This window comes from Xyrauchen texanus, chromosome 5, assembly GCF_025860055.1.
Source record: "Xyrauchen texanus isolate HMW12.3.18 chromosome 5, RBS_HiC_50CHRs, whole genome shotgun sequence".
Taxonomy (NCBI): domain Eukaryota; kingdom Metazoa; phylum Chordata; class Actinopteri; order Cypriniformes; family Catostomidae; genus Xyrauchen; species Xyrauchen texanus.
In genome coordinates, this window is record NC_068280.1 from 2,532,317 (window position 1) to 2,559,166 (window position 26,850).

Here is a 26,850-nt window from a genome sequence, read left to right on the forward strand (position 1 = left end):
TCTCTCCAATCACTAAAGTTTATTTCAATGCTGTGTGTCCTATTGCCGAGATGTTGAAGTACAAATACAGTATTTTCACCTCCTGACCTGCAGGTGGCGTCTTTGATCAGAGGTCAATTCGGTCCTGCAGTGGAGGACTTCCTCATCATTGACTGTCGTTACCCGTATGAATATAAAGGAGGACACATTAAGGTATTTAGATGTGGATAAAATGTACAAATGGTACTAACTGTGGGCTCGTTCTCAGATTTAGCATATAATATCAAGTCTACTCCTTGCATTCATACAGGGGGCAGTGAATCTGTACACTGAGTCTCAGATCCAGCAGGCCGTTCACCAGGCCTCAGCTGGAAATGAGTTTTCCCCCTGTCCCACAGGAAACATCTCCTCCTGGGGACTGCAGGGACCGTGGGCGGCTCAGCCAGCTGACTCACTGCCGGAGAATAAAGTCACAAAAGAGGAGGGGTCATCGCCACGGAAACCGATAGTGTTCCACTGCGAGTTCTCATCCGAGAGAGGGCCACACCTGTAAGACGCACACTCACACTCTTATATACACAAACACATGCATGAAGAAGTGTTACATATGTTTCTTACCTGTGCAACAGGTGTCAGTATCTGAGGAGGTTGGACAGATGTTTAAATGCTCAGGTGTATCCGAACCTGCACTATCCAGAGCTTTACCTGCTGCTGGGTGGTTACAAACATTTCCATACCTGCTATCCGGTACAGTATAAAACAAGCACAATGTTAAGACAACACTTTACCAACACTATACAACGCCCAATTCCCAATGCGCTCTAGGTCCTCGTGGTGGCGTAGTGACTCGCCTCAATCCGGGTGGCGGAGGACGAATCTCAGTTGCCTCCACGTCTGAGACCGTCAATCTGCGCATCTTATCACGTGACTTGTTGAGCGCGTTACCGTGGAGACGTAGCGCGAGTGGAGGCCTCACGCTGTTCTCCACGATCCACGCACAACTCGCCACACGCCCCACCGAGAGCGAGAACCTCATTATAGCGACCACGAGGAGGTTACCCCATGTGACTCTACCCTCCCTAGCAACCGGGCCAATTTGGTTGCTAAGGAGACCTGGCTGTAGTCACTCAGCACGCCCTGGATTCAAACTCGCAAGCTTGATATTTTTTATGCATTGTTGCGTTCACACATCAATTATAGCACCCCTTGTGGCAACGTGTGTCATTCTTAACAGCGCTATAGAGGGTATTAGTGTTAGTGTCCACTTCTATGGTGAATTTTCTCTTTCAAGTCCACAACTTTCATGGCGGAGCAAGTTAAAGTCAAAACATTTATAGCAACTTACCTGAATAATAACACATCTAGTTTAATGGCACAGACTTTTGAATGTAACTCTATCGCCCCCTTGAGTACTGAGGTTTGTCAACACCACAGTAATGCATGAGCACGTGTTACATATGTTCAACCAGACCATGCGTTGCCAATGCAGTGGCCAATTCTTGTGTACAGTATGTTTCTGGCCACATGTTTTCCTTTTACCACTAAGGATGTGCACGTCTGTAATATTCGGATAACCAACATTTATTTGGTTTATTCGTTATTATTTGTTGGGACTTTGGAATAAAGAACATTTATTGCAATGGATATGCTTTAAACACTACTCAAAATAGCAAGGAATAAAGTCCACAATGAGCGATTAGCCTAAATAGCACAATACATAAATCTTCACAAAACATGGCTTATACTTAAACGGTTTGTCGGGTCCCGTCGGGCTCAAGTCGAGTTGTGTAACCGGTCCTGCTCATCTCGCTCTGAGTGTGATTCAAACCGGCATCAGTCAGCAAGGGAGGCGGGTGCACTAATGAGGAAGCTAAAGGTTATAGCCTCTAGCGTCAGTGCGCCTCTTGAGGCCAGGGGAGTGAGGTTTACCCATAACGCACAGCTTTCACGTATAAGCTGGCTCCCATTTCACTCACCCTCCTAAACCTCATTCCCATCTAGGTGACGGCACCACTGTAACATGTCCTGCTCAACCAGCTCCGAGCGGGATTTGAACCGGGGTCTCTGGCATGGGAGGCGGGTGCACTAATGAGGAGGCTAAAGGCTATAGCCTCTAGCGTCAGTCGCTAGTGCGCCTCTTGAGGCCAAGGAGTGAGGTTTAGCAACACCGCACAGCTATCACATACCAGCAGGCTCCCATTACATTCGTCTACTGCATGTGTAGAATAACTAAACAGTCATTTTGGTATTCGAATACATGCGTGTCAAGCGGTTAACCCAATAACGACTATCAGTGGACGTCCTTAATTACCACTTATTTTGGAAACCAAAGACGTTAGGAAACTGAACAAAACGGATGTGGACGTGGCCTTAAACATCATACACCTACACAGTCCTACAAAGGCAGAACGCAGTAACTACATCAACACATCAGAGATGCTTTCAAAGGTATTTGGTTTTAGTGTGGAGTTTAGCTTAGCGTAGCTAAGCCAAACCCATCTGACACAGGACAGGTCATAGTTTTATGAGACATGATTTCAGGCAAAACCCAGTTTTGACAAAACGTGTAGTTACTGCATTTTGCCTTTGCACCTCAGTACAGTATAGCATCAAAATCACAGTCCCTCTCTGTTTTAGGACCTGTGTGATCCCTGTGGTTATGTTCCCATGCGGCACCGTGACTTCCGGGAGCAGCTTCACGGGTTCCGCAGAAAAAGACCCACTCGGCAGCGAAGGCGACGCCCAATCAGAACACACCAAAGAATGACACGTTGAAATGACTTTACATCTAGAAATTGCAATTCCAATTTGCATACTAAGACATTATGTTGTTTGTCTGAAGGGGAGAATCTTAAAATGTCAACCCCATTGTCATGATTTTGTCTAATAAACAATTGATCATTGAAAAGTGTATATTTGTTGAAACATGAGTGTGAAATGTTCTTAGTTCATGGACAATGGAGGAGTCAGGAGACAACGAAGAAGGTTCAAGGTCAGTCCTTTTATTCGATGGTAACCGTCGATAATGAAGCAAATGGTTTGGACTAAATGAAAGCACTCTAAACCGTCCACACTCGCTCTGTGCTGTCGAGCTTTCTGGACACTCTCTCCTCCCTCCGCCATCACTATAATGCGAGACAGGTGTTAGAGATGGGGACGAGCCTTACCGCTCTCGCTCTCCCGCAGACCGACACATGACCACGCCCCCCCCATGCCATCCTAGTAGTTTCATGACCTTGTCCACAAGATTTGTAAGGTGAAATTAATCTAAAACTGTCAACCCTGTTACCCTGTTTCATATGTATAATAATTAGAGGTAGACCGATATATCGGTTTTACAGATTTATCGGTGCCGATAGTTGCTTTTTTGAGCTATCAGTTATCGGCAAACGTCAATGCCAATAGCTGCCGAAAGTTTTTACAATTTTTTTATTATTTCACTGTGTTACTCCATGGCCGGCACAATTTTGATTAGATAATCTAGTCCTCTAAATTAAAGTGAGGGCATGCAATGGAAATTGTAATTTATCAGCGCATAATTCTTGTGAATAATATAGTAACCTTATTCCTAATTCAGCCCCATTTGGTGAAATATATACAAACTCTTCATCTGGTGAATATGTAGACTCTAAAAGGCTTAATTTGGTAAATATAGAGCTTTGCAATGGAGCCAAACCCTGTAATTTCAAAATAAGAGTCCCCAGTGTGTTTTGGGATTGTTTATAGTTAAAAGTCCCACAATATGCTCCAAATCTGAATTTTTTCTGGTTATTAGTGGGATTTTGGTTAAACAATAAACAAAATCTGGTATTTTATTCATTTCGGACTCTTGTAGCCTCTATTTTTGTGTCCGTTACAGTAATAAAGAGGACTTGAATTGGTTATCGCCTTTTCCACTATCCATCCACTTCTGATAATACCTTTTCATGTATTTCAGATTGAGATGACACATAACACATCAATACTTGTCTGAAGAAACATATATACATTTATAAACACATTTTCCCTGTAAAAAAGTGCGACTTTGATTTTATTGAAAGTGAGGGGACACGTCACCCCCATCTCCCGCGCTTTCTACGCCCCTGTCTATTCATAATATGTACCGAGAGACTCTAGCTTGCATTGGTATTTTAATAACACATTTCAAATTCAAATAGATTTGTAACGATAGCTAAAGGATTTCCCGCAGTAATATGAAAAATAAACAACATTATAGTTATTGTGACAGGTCACGCTTGAGCCTCGTGCTGCAGTAGTCACGTGCTCACGTCCTCCGTGCGGCAGGAAGCGTTTCTCCTTTCACAAGCGACGACCTCCAGAACCACCGGTCTGATATTACCGCTCTGATCCGTCTCCTTTATTCGGTGCATTTGATCCCGTCTGCTTGCATTATGGCCGCGTATAAGCTGGTGCTGATCCGCCACGGCGAGAGTTGCTGGAACCAGGAGAACCGATTCTGCGGCTGGTTCGATGCCGATCTGAGCGACACCGGAGTCCAGGAGGCCAAGAAGGGCGGAGAGGCTCTGAAAGGTGATGCTGTTTTTAATGCATCCGTTTAAATGGATCTTTCATGTTCTTTTGCATTGCATTAGTGCGTGACAGGTGACCTGCACACATGCAATATTCTGACTGGTGAAATAACTGCATATTATATGAGTCTACTTCTCATCATTTCCTCTTTTAACCATTACCTTGTATGTAATTGGTGACGTATTTCATTTTGCACATTCAGAGCATCTTTCTAGTGCTTGCTTTTGCATTTATTGATTGAATAAGACATCTACTGTTTCATCATCACCCAACTTTAATTAATTATACTTTTTATTTAAAGTTTTAATTGCTGTAATTTTCCTAATTATGCAAAAATGTAAGAATATTATAGAATTGTGTTTATTAATGAAACATGTTCGCTATGAAATTAGTTGTAGCAAGACAAAGGGTTTGGACATTTAATGAAAAAAGAAAATGTTAAACATCTGCGTCATTTCCACCACACATTCTACATTAAACACAATAACATTTTTGAGATGTGCTGGAAATGACACCATGATCTGAATTTTAATGACTTTCAGATATGATTTAAACCTCCTGTGATGCATGTACATATGTTGTTGAACATTGTTAGTAGACACATTTAAATAAATTAAATAAATTATGATTTAAAAAAAAAAAAAAAAACGATTTTAATTTTCTAGAAACTCACATGGTTAAAAAAAAGTGCTCGAAGTTGAAGAAACACCAATTAACGGTGGCATATCAGCCACAACATTAAAAGCACCTGCCTAATATTGTGTAAGTCCCCCTCGTGCTGCCAAAACAGCGCCAATCCGCATCTGTTACACTCACCCCCCTAAACCTCACTCCCATTCGGGTCACGGCACCACTGTGACGCTCCTGTTCTACCCGCTCAGTACAGGACTCGAACCGTGGTCTCCGGCATGGGAGGTGGGTGTGCTAACAAGGAGGCTAAGGCAATAGCCTCTAGCATCAGTCACTAGTGCACCTCTTGAGGTCAGGAGAGTGAGGTTTACACACTGCACAGCTATCTATCAGCTAGCCACGTTACACTCACCCCCCTAAACCTCACGCTTATCCGGGTCACGGCACCACTGTGATGCTCCTGTTCTACCCGTTCTGTACAGGACTCGAACCGGCGTTGGAGGCGGGTGCGCTAACAAGGAGGCTAAGGCAATAGCCTCTAGCATCAGTCACTAGTGCACCTCTTGAGGTCAGGAGAGTGAGGTTTATACACACTGCACAGCTATCAATCAGCTAGCCACGTTACACTTACCCCCTAAACCTCACTCTCATCCGGGTCACGGCACCATTGTGATGTTCCTGTTCTACCCGCTCCATACGGGACTCGAACCGGTGTGGGAGGAGGGTGCGCTAACAAGGAGGCTAAAGGCAACAACCTCAAGTGCCAGTCGCTAGTGCACCTCTTTAGATCAGGAGCTGCCCACCGTTACGCCTATAGCTGTGTCCCAAACAACACCGTATACACTATGCACTGATAAATACACTATGCACTCAGTCATGAAGTGTATGAATTTTCAAAGTGTAGGATCATCCCAAATGGAGCACTTCACTTTTTTACTACACGTAAACATTCGCTGTTTAACAGATGGACGTGACGGTTCAAGCACACGTGATGTGTTGCCGCTAGCTGTTAAATGGTGAATGCTTCCGTGTAGTAAGTTTGGAAGTATAATAAGAATATAATTAATATAAACAACATTTCATGTTTTTTCCTCCAGAGGCGGGTTATGAGTTTGACATATGCTACACATCTGTGCTGAAGCGTGCCATCAGGACCCTCTGGCTGGTGCTGGACAGCATCGATCAGATGTGGCTGCCCGTGCATCGCACCTGGCGTCTGAATGAGCGCCATTACGGCGGCCTCACAGGCCTCAACAAAGCCGAGACGGCAGCCAAACACGGCGAGGCTCAGGTGAAGATCTGGAGGCGCTCCTTTGATATCCCACCTCCATCCATGGATCCAGACCACGACTTCTACACCACCATCAGCAAGGTGAGGAACAAGGAGGAGGGCTACTGCTTCAACTGAGCAGTTTGTGTGTGTGTGTGTGTGTGTATCTTCAGCAGGCATCATCTGGTTTAAATGAAGCAGCGATGCAAGTCATGTGACTTTCAGATGTAAAGGTTCTTGAGGGCATAACGGAAGATCTTCTCAAAGGCTTATACCCTGCCTTACAAAGCACTGAGCTTAAGTATTTAGATATGATGTTATTGGCAATGTTAATCTTAAAACCCCATGATCTCAAAATAGTTTTGTGGCTTATAGTCCATGTCTATTTGCAGGATCGTCGTTATACAGACCTGACGGAGGATCAGCTGCCCTCATGTGAGAGCCTGAAAGACACAATCGCTCGAGCGCTGCCGTTCTGGAATGAAGAAATTGTTCCTCAAATCAAGGAGGGCAAGAGAGTTCTCATCGCTGCCCACGGCAACAGCCTGCGAGGCATCGTCAAACACCTGGAAGGTGAGAAACCATCTCCAATTATATGCAGACCAATGCATATTCATTTTTTGGTTTGCCAAATGTATTTATTTATTTAGGCAGTGAACTTCACATTTTTACATAGCCTAACGATGCACCAAAAACCAGTCAGAACATCTTAGAAACTGCATAGCAAGACCCCGGCAACCACCCACAACACACTAGCAATGCACCAAAGACCAGTCAGAACATCTTAGAAACTGCATGGCAACACACCAGCAACCACCCACAACACACTAGTGATGCACCAAAGACCAGTCAGAACATAGAAACTGCATAGCAACACCCTGGCAACCACCCACAACACACTAGTGATGCACCAAAGATCAGTCAGAACATAGAAACTGCATAGCAACACCCCAGCAACCACCCACAACACACTAGCGATGCACCAAAGATCAGTCAGAACATCTTAGAAACTGCATGGCAACACACCAGCAACCACCCACAACACACTAGTGATGCACCAAAGATCAGTCAGAACATCTTAGAAACTGCATGGCAGCACACCAGCAACCACCCACAACACACTAGCGATGCACCAAAGACCAGTCAGAACATTGAAACTGCATAGCAACACCCCGGCAACCACCCACAACACACTAGCGATGCACCAAAGATCAGTCAGAACATCTTAGAAACTGCATGGCAACACACCGGCAACCACCCACAACACCCTAGCGATGCACCAAAGATCAGTCAGAACATCTTAGAAACTGCATGGCAACACACCAGCAACCACCCACAACACACTAGCGATGCACCAAAGACCAGTCAGAACATTGAAACTGCATAGCAACACCCCGGCAACCACCCACAACACACTAGCGATGCACCAAAGATCAGTCAGAACATCTTAGAAACTGCATGGCAACACACCGGCAACCACCCACAACACCCTAGCGATGCACCAAAGATCAGTCAGAACATCTTAGAAACTGCATGGCAACACACCGGCAACCACCCACAACACACTAGCGATGCACCAAAGACCATTCAGAACATCTTAGAAACTGCATGGCAACACACCGGCAACCACCCACAACACACTAGCGATGCACCAAAGACCATTCAGAACATCTTAGAAACTGCATGGCAACACCCTAGTGATGCACCAAAGATCAGTCAGAACATCTTAGAAACTGCATGGCAACACACCGGCAACCACCCATAACTTCTAAGAAACTATGGTTGCTCCGATACCAAAATTTTGGCTTTGGTACGATACCAACCCTGATATGTTGTAAATAGAGCTCTTATTTCTCCGGTACTTTTATTTTGAAAGTTGTTCCTGTTTTTGAAGGGTTCCTTATGTCAAACATCCTGTGACTTACGAGCTGAATTCTCAGATGAATAAGGCCATTTGAGAGTTCACAGCTGTTTATACACTTAGACTGCTCTGCAGATGGATACTATTGGACACACTGCATGAAAATCAAGCATTAGTAGTGTGTGTGCACACTTGTAAGTGCCTTCAACAAACTCTTGATCCATCTGATAATGAGCTGTTTTATAGGCTGCAGGTGCTGCATGTCACATGACCTATGTGTGTTTTCTAGGTATGTCAGAGGAAGCGATTATGGAGCTGAACCTTCCCACAGGAATCCCCATCCTCTATGAGCTGGACAAGAACCTGAAGCCCATTAAGCCCATGCAGTTCCTGGGAGATGAAGAGACGGTCCACAAAGCCATGGAAGCCGTCGCTGCGCAGGGCAAAGCCAAGAAATAGATGGAGACATTGTACAAATGGTCTCTCATTTTCCTCAATTCTCCTCAAAAATGCAATCAGTGTTGTACCATGAGCCTAGTACCAAACCAATGACCAATTATATATTTGTTAATACTCCTGAGTGCAGGGACCATCTTAAAGGGATATCTCACCCAAAAGTGTATTTCACCCTCCTGTCGTCACAAACCCCTCTTTCTTTCGTGGAACACACGAGGAGACGTTTCCTTTCGTGTTCTTCAGAAATGCGAAAGTTATACGGATTTGGAACAACATGAGGTGGGATTATTGGCTGAACTTTCCCTTTATTAAAACACTTGCAGATGTTACTGTCACTTTAACTGCTGGATTATGTAAATATGAAACTGAGCCAGTCGATTTAGCACAGGACGCATTTTTGTGTTATTTAGTCTCACATTTCAAAGTAGGGCACTTGTGTTTATCTGTGATGGCACTGCTTTGACAACGGTATCCAGGCAACTGCTCATATTAATTATTGGGTGGGCAGCTGAAATTGTGCATTTTGTGTGATTCATGCTTAATAACGATGCCCTATATCTCTATACGCCCACAGAAATGCTCTTAATATATTCCACGATTTTGAAAGCACTAAGATATTCCTTAAGACGGTTTATATTTAGGATATTCGTTATTCATGAGTCAAGATGTGAGTTTGGATGGTGATCAGCAGCAGATTATATTCCTATGAGATGTTTATGAAGATGCTGGTTTTTGTCCTGTGTGTTGTAATTGTCACCACATCATGTTAATTCATGTTTTGATGTATTCGCAGTGAATATGAAAGGATATTTCCTCACATGTTCTTTGTACACTTGAATGAGTACATGAAACATGAGTTTATTAATGTGCAATCCCTAATAAATGTTGTCTGACTTCAACAGAATATGTGTTGCATGGTGTTCCTGTTTTTTGGCATATATTATGTTTTCCCAATGTATAGTCATATTTTTTTAAAAACCGCCAAAACTGAGTGAAACGAGGTTATAATCGGAGGTTTTTAAGGTGAATTTAAGTTTCAGTACAAGAAGACGCAAAGACAATCTTTAGCCAAAGTCGAAGAAAGTCAGTCAGACGCGACTGGGACGGCATGAGGGTGAATAACTGTTTTTGGATGAACTATCCCTTTAAAGGGAACTTTTATTCTACTCGAATTTTCATAAACCGGACTGCCGGTATTTCACATGAAAATCAGGTTGGGGCATTTTTTGTAGTGGCAGGTTGTCACATGTTTTAAAGCTGCACTCAGTAACGTTGAGGTTGTCGGACTTGCGCTGACACCTAGTGGTGTGGATGCAGCATCATTTAAAATCAATAGTTTTCAGTTTCAGATGTTATTGTAGGAATTCACTATTCACAGTCAGCCATGATGACTTTAATCAATGAGTGGGAGTGTCAATAACAGGACGTTACTGAGATTAAGTGAGTAGTATTCAGCTAGTCATGTGATTCAAACATGGCCGCCCCCATAAGGAGACCCTCTCCATGTAGAATAAAACAGCTTTTATAAGGTTGCTGATATGACTGGAGTCTTCATTTAATGTGAGTGATCATGGTTTTTGATGTATGTTTCAAAATAACAATTGATTTCTGTTGAATAAAACTTTTTAACCTTTAAATGTCAAACATTTACACAATTTATAAATGACAATAGTTCTTGGCCAAAACATCGTTTTGATATTTTTGCACATTACCTCATCAATTCTTGTTTTGTGCCTCATAATTCACTTTAAAAATAATCCAACTTCAATTCTGTCAGATAAGCTACATTTTAAAAATTGCTACTAACTAATGTCGAAACAAGTGAGTTTACTTAAAACAATCAATCAAGTCAACTTTTATGCCATTTAAGTCAGAGCAACTTACATTTTTAAACAGTGAGCACATACAATATCAAGTTTGGTGTTGAAGGTAGAACATACAGGCTTCTGAGCATGCTCAGTTTGATCACCGACCCTCCAACACACCCCTATTAGAAACTTTGTGCTCCTCTGTGAAATGGAAGATACTGTTGTAAGTCTATAAAACAGGCTCTACCACAGAAAATCAGGAAATATGTGGGTATTTAAATCTTTGATTTCGTCTCCTATCTTTAATGATGTTATCCATTTGTTAAAGTCACGGAAATATCTCGAAAATTCATGGGTCAAAATCTGCATGGGGGAACCTTGAACACTGAGATGAGCACTATGAGCTTCACATTGATGCACCTGCGACTGAGCATGCCCACTGGAGAAGCATTGTGTCTGAAGACACTACCCACAATCCCCTGCTCATGATTTTATTTAAGTGTGTGGTCAAAGCGTGCCAGCTTACGAGGACATATAGATCATTTGTAAATAATCGGTTTGGAATTAATAGACGTTTTTGCTCTATTTGTTTTTAATTATGTTTTGCTGTATAAAGTTGTGTTTTGTTTAAAGTCACCTTCAGGGTAATTAATGATTGCTTTGATGAAGTTTCTTAATATATGAAGTTGATTCAGCTTCTAAAAGTTTGAAGTGCTTGTAACTTTCACCACCAACTATTTGGTCTCTTGGTGATCTTATGTCGAAATATAGATCTGCTTCAAAATATTAAGTATTATATTATATTCAAGAGTATTGAAAATGATGGACAGCTATACTTAAAAATGTAAGTTTTTTGAGTTCACTGAACTTTTTGTATTAAGTTCATGGAAATTAACCCTTGTGCGACCTTTGGGACATTTTTTTGTCTTTTTAATGTTCTTTTTTTTTTAATCATTTTGGCCGTGTTAATGCCAACGGCATACATTTTGCCAATGGTATGTATTTTGGGGGGAATTTTTATATTTCGACATATATCAGTTCCTATAATACACGAAATAGTTACACTCGGGACCTTCAGGGCAAAAATGTCCCCATTGAAACCCATTATAACTGCAATATTTGATCCCAGTGCCATTAAAGCATAAAATCATGAATTCTAGGATATTATTCTTTCATTCCGGAGCTTCAAATTGTTCATTTGTAATATTTTCCACCAGATGGCGCCATTTTTCTCATGTTTAGCCTATGGAGCAAATACAAGCTTTTCCCCTATTCTCTGTATTATAGAGCACATAATTCATCCTGAAAATGAATGAATATTTGGTAGTTATGTAAAGTGGAAAATAATTGTAATATATAATATTATTATAGCAGTTTTTTTATGTGGACATTTTTGTCCTCTAAGGACCTCTGAGTAACTTTTTTAAATTGAAGCATAAGGGTTAAGATCCAACTTGAATTGTTAAGTTGGTAAAACTCAAAAATGCTTTGCACCTGTTTGCCTTACTTTTGTTTTTAAAGTTTATTCAACATTTGTATTTTTACAGTGTTTTTCTCCTTTCTAAATTTTCATGATAATGCTGGAGTAGATTTTGTTTTGGTGGTTGTGGGTTGTGACGGGGGAACGTATGCTCAAAATTAGTTTAAACAAACAAACTTCTGTAACACTTTTACTGCCACAACAAAAATGGCGTTTAACATGCGCCATACGTCATGAGCTGACCAATCAGCGGGCGTCTTGGCCTCTGTGTAATTTAACCAATCACAACACGGCTGGCTCTTGAAAGCATGTCGCCGATGAAACTGTATGTGCTAGGTGGGTTGCTGTTACTAACTTGTTATATTCGCTTTACTTCGGGGTTATTCACATAACATTTGTAGGTTATTTGCTTTAGTTATGATCTGTTTGTCCTTTTATAAACTTAAGTGTCGTTGATAAAAGTTCAAAGCAGTTAGATCAGTGTTCACGTGCAGCACAGTGTAAGCATTGCAATGCATGAGGGCTGATTCATCCGCATCATTTGTCCTCATTGGAATTAAGAGAACTGTTTCCAAATCACCAAATGCATTGTTAAATTAATAAAAAAGTGCCAGTTTATTTCCTAATATCCATGTACAATGCAAAGCCATAAGCATATAAGACCATAATGGCGATTATCTGTAAAGCATGATAACGGCACCTTCTATATTTTAAAAAAAGAAGTCATTTTTGATAAAATCTAGACAGCAGCATCAGTCCAACATCTTATCCTTGAGTAATCATGCTAAACTGATCATTTGGTACTAGAAAATCTCTTGCCATTATATCAAACACAGTCGGAAGATATTTGGTTCATTAAATGAAGCTGAACGTTGTCTCTGTGTTTGTTTTTGAGTTGCCACAGTATGCAATAGACTGGCATATCTTAAGATCAATATTAGGCCAAAAATGGCAAAAAGAAACTGATTTCTCTAGAAACTCATCAGTCAATTATTGTGTTGAGGAATGAAGGCTGTACAATGCTTGAAATTGCCAACAAACGAGATTTCATACAAAGGTGTAACTACAGTCTTTAAAGACAAAGCACAACTGTCTCTAACAAGGACAGGAAGAGATGTGGAAGACCAGATGTGCAACTAAACAAGAGGATAAGTACATCAGAGTCTCTAGTTTGAGAAATAGACGCCTCACATGTCCTCCGCTGACAGCTTCATTGAATTCTACCCGCTCAACACCAGTTTCATGTGCAACAGTAAAGAGAAGACTCAGGAGGACTTATGGGAAGAACTGCAAAGAAAAAGCCACTTTTGAAACAGAAAAACTAAAAGAAAAGGTTTGAGTGGGCAAAGAAACACAGACATTGGACAACAGATAATTGGAAAAGAGTGTGTGAGAAGTGCCCGACATGACAGTCACATCTATGACAAGTGCTACAGGAAGTGTGGGGTGAAAGGTCAAGTGCTACAGGAAGTGTGGGGTGAAAGGTCAAGTGCTACAGGAAGTGTGGGGTGATAGATCAAGTGCTACAGGAAGTGTGGGTGAAAGGTCAAGTGCTACAGGAAGTGTGGGGTGAAAGGTCAAGTGCTACAGGAAGTGTGGGGTGATAGGTCAAGTGCTACAGGAAGTGTGGGGTGAAAGGTCAAGTGCTACAGGAAGTGTGGGGTGATAGGTCAAGTGCTACAGGAAGTGTGGGGTGAAAGGTCAAGTGCTACAGGAAGTGTGGGGTGATAGGTCAAGTGCTACAGGAAGTGTGGGGTGAAAGGTCACCGGAGTATCTGGATAAACTGACCGCTAGAATAACAAGCATCTGCAAAGCTGTCATTGCTGCACATGGAGGATTTTTTGATGAGAACATGTTGAAGTCGTTTAAGAAGTTCTGCACATTTTATTCACGTTATTAATGTCCTGACTCTACATTGTGATCAGTTGAATGCCACTTTGGTGAATAAAAATGCCAATTTCTTTCCATAAGAGCAAAATCTGTACATTATCCCAAACTTTTGTCCGCTGGAGTATATCAATATTTCGATATTTTTTCCCACCTCTAATAGTCAGGACATAACAGAAGTTTAAATATTGGATACATTTTAGACAAAGGTAGTAATTGATTTTATTACAATGTGTATTTTAAATGTTTTTCATTTGCAGCTCCATAGACTTCCATTGTAGCTGCATTGTTTTTATTTTAACTGACGGACGAGTCAAAATAATTTTCTGTGCTAATCGGCAACACATCTATTGCATATGCCAAGCCGAATTGACTTTTAAATATGTGCAGGATTCAATGTATTATAGATATCTATAATAACATATTCACTTGTTGTTATTGATATCAGTAGTTCGGTTTTTCACAAGTAAAGAAATGTCAATTCTTTACCAAAAATGACGTCAATACTGGCGGGAATACCCATTTTGGTATCGAACACGCAATTTCAAATCTGTAACTGCGTTTCAAAACGATCCGTCATCCACTCCTGTTCAAAACACAATTACAGAAATCTGCGATTTATTTCGTACTAGTTCAAATTCCCGTTTCAAATGTACAACTGCAAGTGAAAACGGCCATTTATTATATCATTAATGACGTCACTACTAGTGCAAATGTCCAATCCTTATATCAGCAATTGAATTACAGCTAGTAAAAATGGTCATTTTATATTTGTAATTTGGTTTTCACTTGTGGCAGTGTTCGTTTCAGATGCCTATAATGGTTTTGTAACTAGAAAGGAAGCTTTTTAAGATATCTTTAATTACGCTTAAAATCTGAAATCTGATTTGGACATCTGAGAAACACAATCTAACATGTCGGAATACTCAAAACGTGCGTGAAATGCCTTTCGCAGCTTTATTAACTTCTGTAATGTGTCGTATGTCCAATGAGAGAAACTGTAGGGAGGGACTTTATATATTGGGAATTGATTGGATGGTGAAATGGTCTCTATATTACGAGTGGTGGTGGTGTAGTGGTCTAAAGCACATAACTGGTAATCTGGTAATCAGAAGGTTGCTGGTTCGATCCCCACAGCCACCACCATTGTGTCCTTGAGCAAGGCACTTAACTCCAGGTTGCTCCGGGGGGGATTGTCCCTGTAATAAGTGCACTGTAAGTCGCTTTGGATAAAAGCATCTGCCAAATGCATACATGTAAATATTAAAATATCTCATGCACGGAGACATTAGCTGTTGATGTTGCAGGCGAACGGCTCTGCAGTGCAGAGGACTGTATCCCCGGTACCGGCACGTACCAACGGCACGGCTACATCTTCGCCTCGCTCGCGGGATACGTGCTGAACAAGGGAGAGGAGGTGAGTGAGTGTTCAGCTATTGTGCAATCACATTTTCCAACCCTAACGACAATCCAGTGGGGAAAATGTATCCAAACTTTTCCTTTAAAGCTCCCGGTTATATCAGTGGTTAGAGAAACAGAAGCACAACTTTTGCCTGACGTCGGTGCCATCGTCACCTGCAAGGTTAGCCATGTGATGCACGACATTATTGGTGGTCAGAAACGAATGCAAACGTCTGTCTTATGTTTGTGTTTTACCTGTGCAGGTGACAAGCATCAACCCACGGTTTGCTAAAGTACACATATTATACGTGGGGTCAACACCACTAAAAGATCGGTTTAGAGGCACGATCAGGTATGCACTATTACTATACGCACTTAATTCTGACATTTATATCCAAACAAATGCAATATTAACCAAAAAAAACTAATATTTGATTGTTTTATTTGGATTTCTCCAGGCGAGAAGATGTGAGAGCGACAGATAAAGATAAGGTGGCTTCAAGACAAATGATTCATTTTCATCAAATATCGATTTTTAACTTCGATTGCTGAAAATCTGCTTGTATTTTTCTCTTCAGGTGGAGATGTACAAAACCTTTAGGCCAGGTGACATCGTCCTTGCTAAAGTGGTATCCTTTATATCACGTGTCAATCGTGACTAGATGTTTAAAAGAATATTCAGTTTCAGTACAAGTTTAATCAACAGCATGTTTGGCTTAATATTGATCAAAATATCCCCAACCTACCCCTAGCCCCAATTTGTGTCTAATGTGTTGCCGATGACCCTTGACCTTGGCTGTCAGATCTCTTTGGGTGACTTGCAGTCCAACTACCTGCTTACCACGGCGCAGAACGAGTTGGGTGTGGTCGTAGCCCACAGTGATGCAGGTGAGGGGGCGTTCAAATAATATCTTGAGCGTACTAGTCAAATGTCATGAATCTCATATCTTCACACAGGTGCACAGATGGTGCCCATCAGCTGGTGTGAGATGCAGTGTCCTGGCACGCACTCTAAAGAGTTCCGCAAAGTCCGCGGGTACAGCCGGAGTACCTGCAGGCCTGAGCCATGCCCACCATGTCTGTAAACACGGCTTCAAAGACACGCCCTCCTGCTTTACTCGTGCACAATTCTGAGGCAAATCATTGTGTTGGGAATCTCCTTTCACATGCCACCCTGTCTGACCTGGTAAACTGTTTTAAATCCATTGCTCATACGAGTAAAGGAATGACCAGAATCTGAATGTAGCGAGTAGTTGCATTACTAAGCAGTATTCTAGCATTTCTAATCGGTGCTCCAACACACCTTCGATTTCGAGAATACATGCATTCAGATGTTTCAGAGCTTCTAGAAGTATTGTGTTGTATTTGACACTGGATGTCCTTTGTTGAGAGCTTGTGTAAAACATTGAAAATCACACCGTTGGAACAAATTATGGGTAAATCTCAATATGTCCAGGTCCAACTTGACCCAAAAATCAAAAGAAGAATAAAAAAAGGCTACTGTATTTAAGGACCTAAAATATTTTTATTTTCTCCATGGTTACATTTTCATTTGACAATTAAAGGTGCTGTAAGTGGGTTTTTTCATGGCAAGGCATGCATATAATTTAAATAAGTGTCGACAGATATCTCACCCGTCTCTGACAGCTCTAGACTCTGTAAACCCGCAAACAAAAATGCTTCCGCAGGTCGCGCGGTCAATGACACTTTTGACCTGTCAATCATTTTACGCATTCGCATATTCTTGTAGTTGAATTATTGAGGCTTAATGCCATTTTTATGCCTTGTTGTTCATAACAGTTGTCAGCAGAGGGCGCCGTTTTTAACAACCGTTTCAGCACGATGTCGGTCTCAGAGCTCATTTCGTATTATTGGAGGGGGCGTGTCTAAATTAATGGCTCAGTCTCGTGGAAATATAACGGCTTACAGCATCTTTAACTATATTGCTCCATCAAATTCCCATTACCAGAGAATTACTTTAAGCTAAATAATCCTTTTTTTCTTGCTTTTAGATTTTGGGGTGAAACGTGACCTACAGAAGCAAAGTTTGCAATGTTTCACAACAGGATTTTGAAGTAAAGTTTCACTGTTTGCAAACTCTTAAAACCACATGAACTGCTAAATTTGTCATTGAAAGCATTTATTCAGAATATCTGAAAATGTGTCTTGATACGTTCTTCATTCTGTCCTTTTGTCTGTATCTGTAATGAGATCTTGTTTTGATGACTTGCAGTTAATGTAATTGATCGTACTGTAATTCAGTAGCCGCTCTGATGGATTAAATGAATGAAAGTATGATGGGTAATTAAGTCTTTAAGACTTCATTTGAATCGGACAACAGCGGTTGCGACTAGCGAATGTTTGTTTTTTCCGTGCAACCAGCAAATACTACGCAATAGAAAGACATTTTGAATTTGTTTTATTTCGTGGTATTGGACCTTTAGGTCGTTAAAGTCAATTCAGTATAAATGCCATAAAAACTCTGAACCACAGTGTCTGTCTTCACCCTTCTTTAGTGGCATTTGCAGTCATACTTGACCACATACATGATTAAAATCCACCTTGGGTATTTCAGGTATTTAATTTGTATATTTCAGTGGACAATGGTCCCACTTAAAATTGCATTTCACTCCATTAGATGTGACAAAACTAAATTACACCTATATGTAATTGTGTTTGTAAGTCATTTATAAAAAATCCCCCCAAAGTCGGTCTCAGTCATCGAATCGTATAGCGTTCCGTGCATTGACGTCAATGGTAAATTTCTTATTGGATGGCTCGGTGAATCCCAATCCAGCTCCTTTATTCCTGAAGTCCACATTCCGGCTCTGAGCCCGCTCAAACTCTCCGAGAAGGCCTTGCTGCAAAGTCTTTTGTGCTTCCTTCCCCAGTGCCATACTGGCACTTCCAGAGCTTCCTGTAATTGGCTGGCTGCTTTTTTTAAACCCGCCCAGCAGTCGCAGGAACTTCGCCTGTCTGTCAGAGCTTTCAAACTGGGCGCTTCCCCACTGGCCGAGACCCTAGACATACAAGAATACAAATCAGTTTGGCAAAACAAATGCAGCACCATATGAGATTAATGTGTAACCAGTCATTTTTATCAAGCAACTGTGCAACAGCGACACTAGCAGAGGAAGGCATTTCATTGTTATTATTAAAAAATGTAAAGTCCTCATGGTGGCGTAGCACGTGTGGAGGCTTCACGGCATTCTCTGCGACATCCACGCACAACTACCCACACGTCCCACCGAGAGCGAGAACCACATTATAGTGACCACAAGGAGGTTACCCCACGTGACTCTACCCTTCCTAGCAACCGGGCCAATATGGTCACTCAGCACGCCCTGGATTCGAACTCGCAACTCCAGGGGTGGTAGTCGCCATCTTTACTCGCGGTGCTACCCAGACCCCAGAGGCAATTCATTATTAACACATCAAACAGTCAAGGCCGGGTATACTTTGCCAGCCCTATAGAAGCCCAGTTGACCGCGTTGCCTTTCAAAGTATACTCTTCTGATGACGAAAGAATACGGACGCATTCGTCACACTACGACTGCTTCGTGATGCTCTTTTAGTAGTTAATGGCACGTGCCAGCGCACAGACGAGGACTTTGTCTCGAAGTCCGCGCAGAGTATGCTAATGACGGATGTTGCGTCACACGTGATGTGAACGTTCCGATCAGCAACGCGGAAAACCGAAGTATAATTTGGCATCTAGTAGTAACAGATAAAACACAAGTGATGCTGTGTACTGCATTATTGTGGTTATCTGATTCCGGAAGTAAAAACTAAATTAATTGATTTTTAACGCTATCTTACAGTATAAACCTTTAAAGACACCCCCACCATAAGCTCTGAGGTTGTTAAACAACGCTATATTCTTCTGTAAAAGCCATTAGTACACATTATTTCTACTTCATAAAAAAACAAACATGTTCAGACGCAGAATTCACGGAATCATGACGACAAAGTGCGGCAAAAGAGCTCTGCACCACTCCCATGAGGCACTGTGAATGATGCAACTCCCGACGCTCTCAAAATACGTCTACATGCATTTGTCTGAATTCAATCAAATCAAGTATTTATTTTAATTCGATTGTGTCGGTTGCAATGCTCAATGGGAACGACGGTAAGTACACAGTCTTGTTCCTTTGACTTTTTGTCCAATTTTTAAATACTTTTCTGCTTCAAATCAAAGTTTGTGATGTTGTGATTCACATCAGAGCTGGTTGGTTTGGATTATGGCTTACAACTCTTATGAGGAATTTTTAGAAAAAATCCCAATGGGAAAAATACTTCCGGAACGGACACGTCTAAAGAAGCGAGCAGGCACTGTTGTGCTCCATTATTTCTGATAGTGTACATGTTTTTTAAACGAATAATCTTGTTGAAACTTTAGGTTGACAGAAAGGTGTGAGATAAATGGTGTTCCAGACTGGTAAAAGTTGGGTCGCTCTTTAGGTTTTGGGAACAGGGCTAGTGTCCGATTAATATTATTTTTAACTGACTGGCTTTGGCTGTGATTCCTGATCAATGTCTCTCTGCAGGGCGAGACGCCGGGCCTGTGGAACAAAAGAATCCTATTAAAGACACATTCACTCATGTTTATTATTGGTGGACTAATAAAACTTATCTGTGGCCTGAGCTGTATGCTATTACACTAGTGTGTGTGTGGCGGACTGTAAACAACAGACATTGTTGGTGCTGTACCTGGTCTATAGAAATTTCGTCACGATTTCCACGCTTTTCCGACAGGAACACAACATCGGTCTGATGAGGAATAGAGATAAAAACAATGGAATACATCATAGTAAGTATGTGATGCACTTCGTATGTTTTAACTTTGACTTTAAAGTACTCGGCAAGACTTTGAGGAATATTCCGGGTTTAATACAAGTAAAGTTCAATTTGTGGTATAATGTTTAATAGCACAAATAAATAATGGACTCATCCCTCGTTTATTAAAGCGGTTACAGTAAGTCTTGTGGCTATACTTTTGGCGTTTATGGATGGGCCCCATTCACTTCCATTGTAACCACAATTTATGCTACATTTTTTGTGATTTTTACTTTTTAATAAATGAGGGGCAAGACTAAATACATTTTCGTGGAAATCAACACGGTGGCACAAGTTCTGTTAATTGAGCTTAACTTGTATGGAACATTGTTTAAAGGGGTCACGAGATATAAATCAATATTTATTGATATTTTGTCATATAAAAGGTCTTTCTACTATAAAAACATACTGAAACATACTCAAAACTTAATCCCCAATGCAATAAAAGCATTTATTGAAGCTGTAAAAATGACTCGATTGTGTCCTTTACAGTCTTGTCATTCTTCACCTGGATTTATGCTAATAAGCAGGTTTTTCTAAAATTAAAGATACAGTAGCACGACTGGATTTCTGCATTAATTGCTCATAAAATGTGATTCATCAACGTCACAATCATAGACAAACACAATGTTAATCTGTCATGTCTTTATCAAACACATCTTGTTAAACATTCACAGTGCTGTGGAAAAAGTAAGTGAACCCTTGGATATAATAACTGGTCACACAGCCACCCTGACATTATCCGGTAGGATATCTTGATAAACTTGGGAATTCGTTTTTCCCTCGATGATGGCAAGCGGTCCAGGTCCCGAAGCAGACACAAATCATGATGCTCCCTCCACCGTTGGGAATGGGATGATGTTTTCATGTTGGTATACGGTGCCCTTTTTACGCCATACATAGTGATGCGTATTCTTCCCCAACAATTCAACCTTAGTTTCATCAATCCACAAAATATTTTCCCAGCAGCGTTGTGGAGTATCAAGTTGGTCTTTGGCAAACTTCAGGTGTGCAACAATGTTTTTATTGGAAAGCAGCGGCTTCCTTCATGATGTCCTGCCATGAACACACACCTGTTTAATGTTTTCTGTATATTAGACTCATGAACAGATGTTAACCAGTTCCAATGATTCCTTCAAGTCTTTATCTGTCACTCTAGTGTTCATCTATACCTCATTGATCATTCTGTGGTGTTCCCTTTGAGTCATCTTGGCTGGACGGCCACTTCTAGTGAGAGTACCTATAGTACTAAATCATCTCCATTTATAGACAGTTTGTCTAACTGTGGACTGATGAATATCTAACGGCCACTTCTAGTGAGAGTACCTATAGTACTAAATCATCTCCATTTATAGACAGTTTGTCTAACTGTGGACAGATGAATATCTAACGGCCACTACTAGTGAGAGTACCTATAGTACTAAATCACCTCCATTTATAGACAGTTTGTCTAACTGTGGACAGATGAATATCTAACGGCCACTTCTAGTGAGAGTACCTATAGTACTAAATCACCTCCATTTATAGACAGTTTGTCTCACTGTGGACAGATGAATATCTAACGGCCACTTCTAGTGAGAGTACCTATAGTACTAAATCATCTCCATTTATAGACAGTTTGTCTAACTGTGGACAGATGAATATCTAACGGCCACTTCTAGAGAGAGTACCTATAGTACTAAATCATCTCCATTTATAGACAGTTTGTCTAACTGTGGACAGATGAATATCTAACGGCCACTTCTAGAGAGAGTACCTATAGTACTAAATCATCTCCATTTATAGACAGTTTGTCTAACTGTGGACAGATGAATATCTAACGGCCACTTCTAGTGAGAGTACCTATAGTACTAAATCATCTCCATTTATAGACAGTTTGTCTAACTCTGGACAGATGAATATCTAACGGCCACTTCTAGTGAGAGTACCTATAGTACTAAATCATCTCCATTTATAGACAGTTTGTCTAACTCTGGACAGATGAATATCTAACGGCCACTTCTAGAGAGAGTACCTATAGTACTAAATCATCTCCATTTATAGACAGTTTGTCCAACTGTGGACAGATGAATATCTAAACTCTTCCAGATAACTTTGTAACCCTTTACAGCTTCACGCAACGCAACCATTCTTGATCGTAGGTTTGAGTGCTTTTTATCATTCAAAGTAGCTTTAACCCACATCTCCAGTCTCGTTCCACTGATTGGATGCCAGGTTTGCCCACTCCTGACTTTAATTAGTTTTTGTTGTCATTATTAGCCTATGGGGTATATACATATCCTTTTCCAAACCTACACTGTGAATGCTTGAACGATACATTCAATATGTACAAGAACAATATAATAATCTGTGTGTTATTAGTTAAAGCAGATTGTGTTTTATTGTAACTTTGATGAAGATTGAACCAGATTTTAAAACAAATTTACACATAATAGCAGGTAATTCCAAAGGGTTCACATACTTTTTCTCGCCACTGTAAAATAACGCAGACCGATGGCTTCGACAGAAGCATATATCATCCATTAACAACCTCAGAGCTCACAGAAGGTCTAACTTTAAATGTTTATAAGTTATCGTTACCAGACGGTTTCAATCAATAGAGGCCCAGTGATCGTATAGATCTTATAGATGTCGTATCATAACGATGGGCAGGTTTACGATCAATCCTGTGATTTTACATGGTTAAAAGCCAATTATGAACCTCTTGTTTGACTTGGCAAAAACACAAATTAAAATGTCACTCACCTTTTTATCATTCGCACTCTCCTCGAATGGTTCGTTATCCTCCTCTTTGAGTTTAGTCTTTTTAACCTTGTCTTTGGACTTATTCCTTACGTTTCTTTTACTCCTTTTCTTTTCCACAGGTGCCGCCTCCATCTCGACGACATCATCCGCCGCCGCCGTCGTCTCTTTCACAGGAGCATGACCTTGATCCAAGCTTGCCAATTTCTTTTTTAGCTTTTTGCTTTTCTTTTCACCCGACGACGACGACTCTTCTGCTGGAGACTTTCTTTTCTCGTTCTCCGTCTCTTTACTGGCCTTCATTTCTTTTTTCTTCTTCTTTTTCTCCTGTTGTCCTTTCCCTTCACATGCATCCGTTTCTCCGGTGTTGACATTTATTTCTTTATTCTTTTTTCTTTTCTTCTTGATCTTTCCATCATCTAATTCAGTCACATCATCCTCAGTTTTCCTTTTCTTCTTCTTCTTCTTGCTCTCCATCTCTTCGTTGAGTCCCAAATTCACCATTTGTTCTTCTTTGGTCTCTACAACCACCTTCTTTTTTCTCTCTTCAGCCTCTCCGACACTTGTCTTCAACTTTTTCCGTCTTTTTTTCTCCTTGGACTCTCCATCCATCTGTTCTCCTTCCTCAACTACTTCCTCCTGGAGTGATTCTACTTCCTTCTTCATCTTCTTTTTCTTCTTTGCAGGCGCACCCCCCTCCTGTTTATCACGTTTACTGATCTCGTTTTTAACGGTAGTCTGGACCGATGCATCATGACACAAGATGTCTCCGTTCACATCCTGCTTCATTTCCTTCGTTTTCTTCTTTTTCTTTCTCTTCCTCTCAGGAGCATCTTTATCTACATCTCCGCCACCGATGTTTATTTCCGAGAATTCGTTTTTAACAACCGTTTGGACGGAGGCATCATTTTTGTGTCCTTCGTCCTCAAGTAGGTCGTTTGCTTCCACTTCCTCTATTTTCTTCTTTTTCTTCTTCTCTTTGACCACCCCACCGACGGCCATGTTCTCTTGATTTAAAGCTCCTTTTGAACCATCTGAAAAAGCAGGAAAATACAACTTTGTACTGGTTGGTGGAATTTGTTTTAACCTCTTAAACCCGGAGCGGTATCAGGCCAAGAGGCGGAGCGGATCACTATTTATATTTTATTTTAATTATGATATTACTCAACAGCCACTTGCTCGATCGACTCTCATCTTTACAATGAATGTAGCTGATCTGTCCAAGTCTAAAATACTGCTTTTAAATTTGCTGGCAAATTAGAACGGTTCCATTTTCATAATTCGCACATTTACGATCGTAATCATACACTGTCCATACCAGTAAAAACATGCGAAAAAGGATCACACATGTGTTATATGTCTTTAGAAAGGTCTTGATTAGTAGAATACAACAAGCTAATTTGTTTCACTCAGAGACCAAACTACAGTGAGTAGTAGCGTGTGAAATCAACACGTGTAATAAACGAATCAACAGAATTTGCCACATTGTGATTTATTACTTAAGGTAAAATACACATGATATAGAAACTTGCACATCACAACTTACAGCAGATGATTCTGAATCAAACAAGCCCACACTCGACGTAGTACGATGTGTAGTTCCTGAAATATTCCTCAGAGAGTGTCATGACCGCTATGGAGGCTAATGGCTAATATGAAGGTTTCTCTGGACTTGATTGACAGAAACACGATCCTTTGCATCATAGATGTGTAAGATCATGCTCATAGGATGTCCAGAGAGTGCTAGAATCCATATAATGGAGATAGTTGCACCCAAAAATGGAGGCAGGGTATCTAAGGTATCTAGATACTCTTACCTTCATACTTTGTGATGTACCAACCATGTACCCTGATGGAACAGCTGTATCTGTCCAGTACAAGATTTTCGCAAAGCTCCTAAAATTCCGGAAGCGTTTGGGCGTGAAATGCCTTGAACACAGCAGCGAATTCACCGTTTATCCTTCCTCTTCAAAATGCTAAAATTCAAGCCAGCGGGCCTTTAACCAAGATTGGGATCCTGAACAAGGCTTTGTTGGAAAACAACCGAAAACACGCCTCTTTACCATCTTCACCAACATGCGATTGATGCTTCGTCCAACTCTACGCAAGGTTGTGGTATTTATAAGAAAGGGGCGGGGTTTAAGCAGACTAAATGACTGGAGAAGTCTGTCGTTTCACCGGAAGCTCGTGTTATGACATTTTGATTCAAGATTACGAGGTCAAAATTATTTATAAAAATAAAATATATGCATGGATGAATCTTGACAATAAGATCTGTACGCCAACATTAAACCTGTTCAATGAGGAGTGCATCTATAAATGTGCATATCTCCTTAAGTTCTGTTGTGTGAGTATTGAACACATGTAAAACACATGTTTCAATGCCTTATTGTGATTGTGCTTTTGGAATTTAATTAAAAATGTTTTATTAACCCTTGTGCATCAATAAAAAAAATGTTACTCAGAAGTACTTGGAGGACAAAAATGTTCATGCCACAAAACTGCCATAATAACATTATATATTAATATTATTTTCCACTATCATTTAGTTAATTTTTTTTTAACCAACATCAGTCCTGATCATAACTATCAAATATTCATTTTCAAGATTTTAACCCTTTAAATGCCAGTTTGTTTATATAATGCAACTGTTGTTTTTACACACACACACACACTTTATTCAGTTGTCCTGCAGGTCTCTATAATACAGCAAACAGAAAATAGGGGAAAAGCTTGTATTTGCTCCACAGGCTAAACATGAGAAAGATGTTTTTGTTTTTTCACCATCTGGTGAAAATTTTCAAATGTAAATTTTGAAGCCAGAGCTCCAGATTAAAAGCATAATATTATAGATTTCACAATTTTATGACACTGGGATCAAATATTGGTCTTGGGTTTGAAATATCAAAATTCCCTAAAAAAAAACACACACCTTGGCCAAATTTCTAGCGTTGGCATTAACACAGCCAAAATTGTCCAGAAAATAATAATAAATAAATTAAAAAGACAAAAATATCCCAAAGGTCGCACAAGGGTTAAAACCTCAAAGCTAACGGACATGGACCATAAGATACAGAACTCCAATTTTATGGGGTCTTTAAAGTTATAATAAACCAATTGCTGCTGAATTGTTCTGTGTGAATCGTGTTTTAAATTATTCAGTAGACTGGTTGGTTAGAGAAGTAAACACATTAATATTATATTAATATAAAGTGCCTGCTGACAGCTGGAATTGAATGAACAGACACGATTTCCTGTGAAGTGTCACTTTTAAAATATCTAAACTTTACATTTGGAAGATTACATGGATTTTACTCAACCATGGTTTTAAAATGAGTCATAAAATATTATGTTTATTACCATTTCGATTGCATTCTCATAACATAAATATGTGTACCAGAGCGCGCGCGTCACGACAGCAAGTTTAAATTCTGAAAACGCTAATCCGTAAAACTCTTTCATGGCATCTTATTATTTGTTTAATGTATATGTTTTGTTACTTACTCGTTAGCCGCACGTGCGAACTCTTTCCTGCGCTTCAAATCCGGAAGAAAGAGTTCGTCTACTTCCTTGGAAACGCCGCCACGCGTCATTGGCAACAATGTAGTTCATGCTCAAAGCTCAAAGTCACTTCACTCGGCGGCTATATTTGGAACGCTCTCGGGAGGCTAGTTCCAGTCATGCCAGTTAGTGCAGCTCCCATCTACTTGAATGGGGGAACACCGAAATATCAAAAACAGTTGGTCAATATTACAATCAAAGAATATATTTAAAAACGGCAGCTAAGTCTGACAATACTTGTATCATAAATGGTGATCCGTTACCTCATATTACGCTAATAACGCAATTTTCCATGCTTTTATAGCTAATGCGCATGCGTATTCTAGACTTCATTGACAGGCGATGTCTGCATCTAAAAGGTGATTGGCTCTTTTAACTGTAAGGCGGGACTTCTCTTTCTACATCAGT

The 26,850-nt window shown here is 40.5% G+C and overlaps 3 protein-coding genes and 1 pseudogene across 6 annotated transcripts in view; 3 read left to right on the forward strand and 1 right to left on the reverse strand.

Moving 5' to 3' along the window:
• cdc25d (cell division cycle 25 homolog d) overlaps positions 1-2,847 on the forward strand; it is an 8,913-nt gene extending 6,066 nt beyond the window's left edge. For both annotated transcript variants that reach the window (XM_052127277.1, XM_052127278.1), the window contains 4 exons: positions 94-192; positions 290-528; positions 609-726; positions 2,617-2,847. In XM_052127277.1, the coding sequence (XP_051983237.1) occupies positions 94-192; positions 290-528; positions 609-726; positions 2,617-2,754 (594 nt within the window). In that variant the 3' untranslated portion in view covers positions 2,755-2,847. The remainder of the gene's footprint in view (positions 1-93; positions 193-289; positions 529-608; positions 727-2,616) is intronic.
• A 1,391-nt stretch (positions 2,848-4,238) lies between these two features.
• LOC127643951 (phosphoglycerate mutase 1-like) lies at positions 4,239-10,242 on the forward strand. Its single transcript, XM_052126899.1, has 4 exons — positions 4,239-4,509; positions 6,237-6,511; positions 6,802-6,982; positions 8,560-10,242. Exons 1-4 carry the CDS (start codon positions 4,371-4,373, stop codon positions 8,727-8,729), a joined length of 765 nt encoding a protein of 254 aa, XP_051982859.1. The 5' UTR covers positions 4,239-4,370; the 3' UTR covers positions 8,730-10,242.
• A 2,072-nt stretch (positions 10,243-12,314) lies between these two features.
• LOC127643871 (exosome complex component CSL4-like) lies at positions 12,315-16,650 on the forward strand (annotated as a pseudogene).
• Positions 16,651-17,707: 1,057 nt separating this feature from the next.
• knop1 (lysine-rich nucleolar protein 1) lies at positions 17,708-26,429 on the reverse strand. 3 transcript variants are annotated; one of them, XM_052126784.1, is made up of 5 exons: positions 26,386-26,429; positions 22,885-23,915; positions 20,014-20,073; positions 19,812-19,865; positions 17,709-18,323 (listed from the first exon to the last, which is right to left on the reverse strand). In XM_052126784.1, exons 2-5 carry the CDS (start codon positions 23,881-23,883, stop codon positions 18,018-18,020), a joined length of 1,419 nt encoding a protein of 472 aa, XP_051982744.1. In that variant the 5' UTR covers positions 23,884-23,915; positions 26,386-26,429; the 3' UTR covers positions 17,709-18,017. The 3 variants fall into 3 exon arrangements, with proteins under 3 accessions (XP_051982745.1, XP_051982744.1, XP_051982747.1); XM_052126785.1 differs by lacking the exon at positions 19,812-19,865 and having other exon boundaries at positions 17,708-18,323; XM_052126787.1 differs by lacking the exons at positions 19,812-19,865; positions 20,014-20,073.
• Positions 26,430-26,850: the final 421 nt, after the last annotated feature.

Coding starts and splice junctions, on each gene's coding strand:
- LOC127643951 (XM_052126899.1), top strand. CDS start 4,371: ATGGCCGCGTATAAGCTGGTGCTGATCCGCCACGGCGAGAGTTGCTGG. Junction 6,512..6,801: donor TCTACACCACCATCAGCAAG/GTGAGGAACAAG, acceptor GTCTATTTGCAG/GATCGTCGTTATACAGACCT. Junction 6,983..8,559: donor CATCGTCAAACACCTGGAAG/GTGAGAAACCAT, acceptor TGTGTTTTCTAG/GTATGTCAGAGGAAGCGATT.
- knop1 (XM_052126784.1), bottom strand. CDS start 23,883: ATGGCCGTCGGTGGGGTGGTCAAAGAGAAGAAGAAAAAGAAGAAAATA. Junction 20,074..22,884: donor AGAGTGCGAATGATAAAAAG/GTGAGTGACATT, acceptor ATTCCTCATCAG/ACCGATGTTGTGTTCCTGTC. Junction 19,866..20,013: donor ACGAAATTTCTATAGACCAG/GTACAGCACCAA, acceptor TTTGTTCCACAG/GCCCGGCGTCTCGCCCTGCA.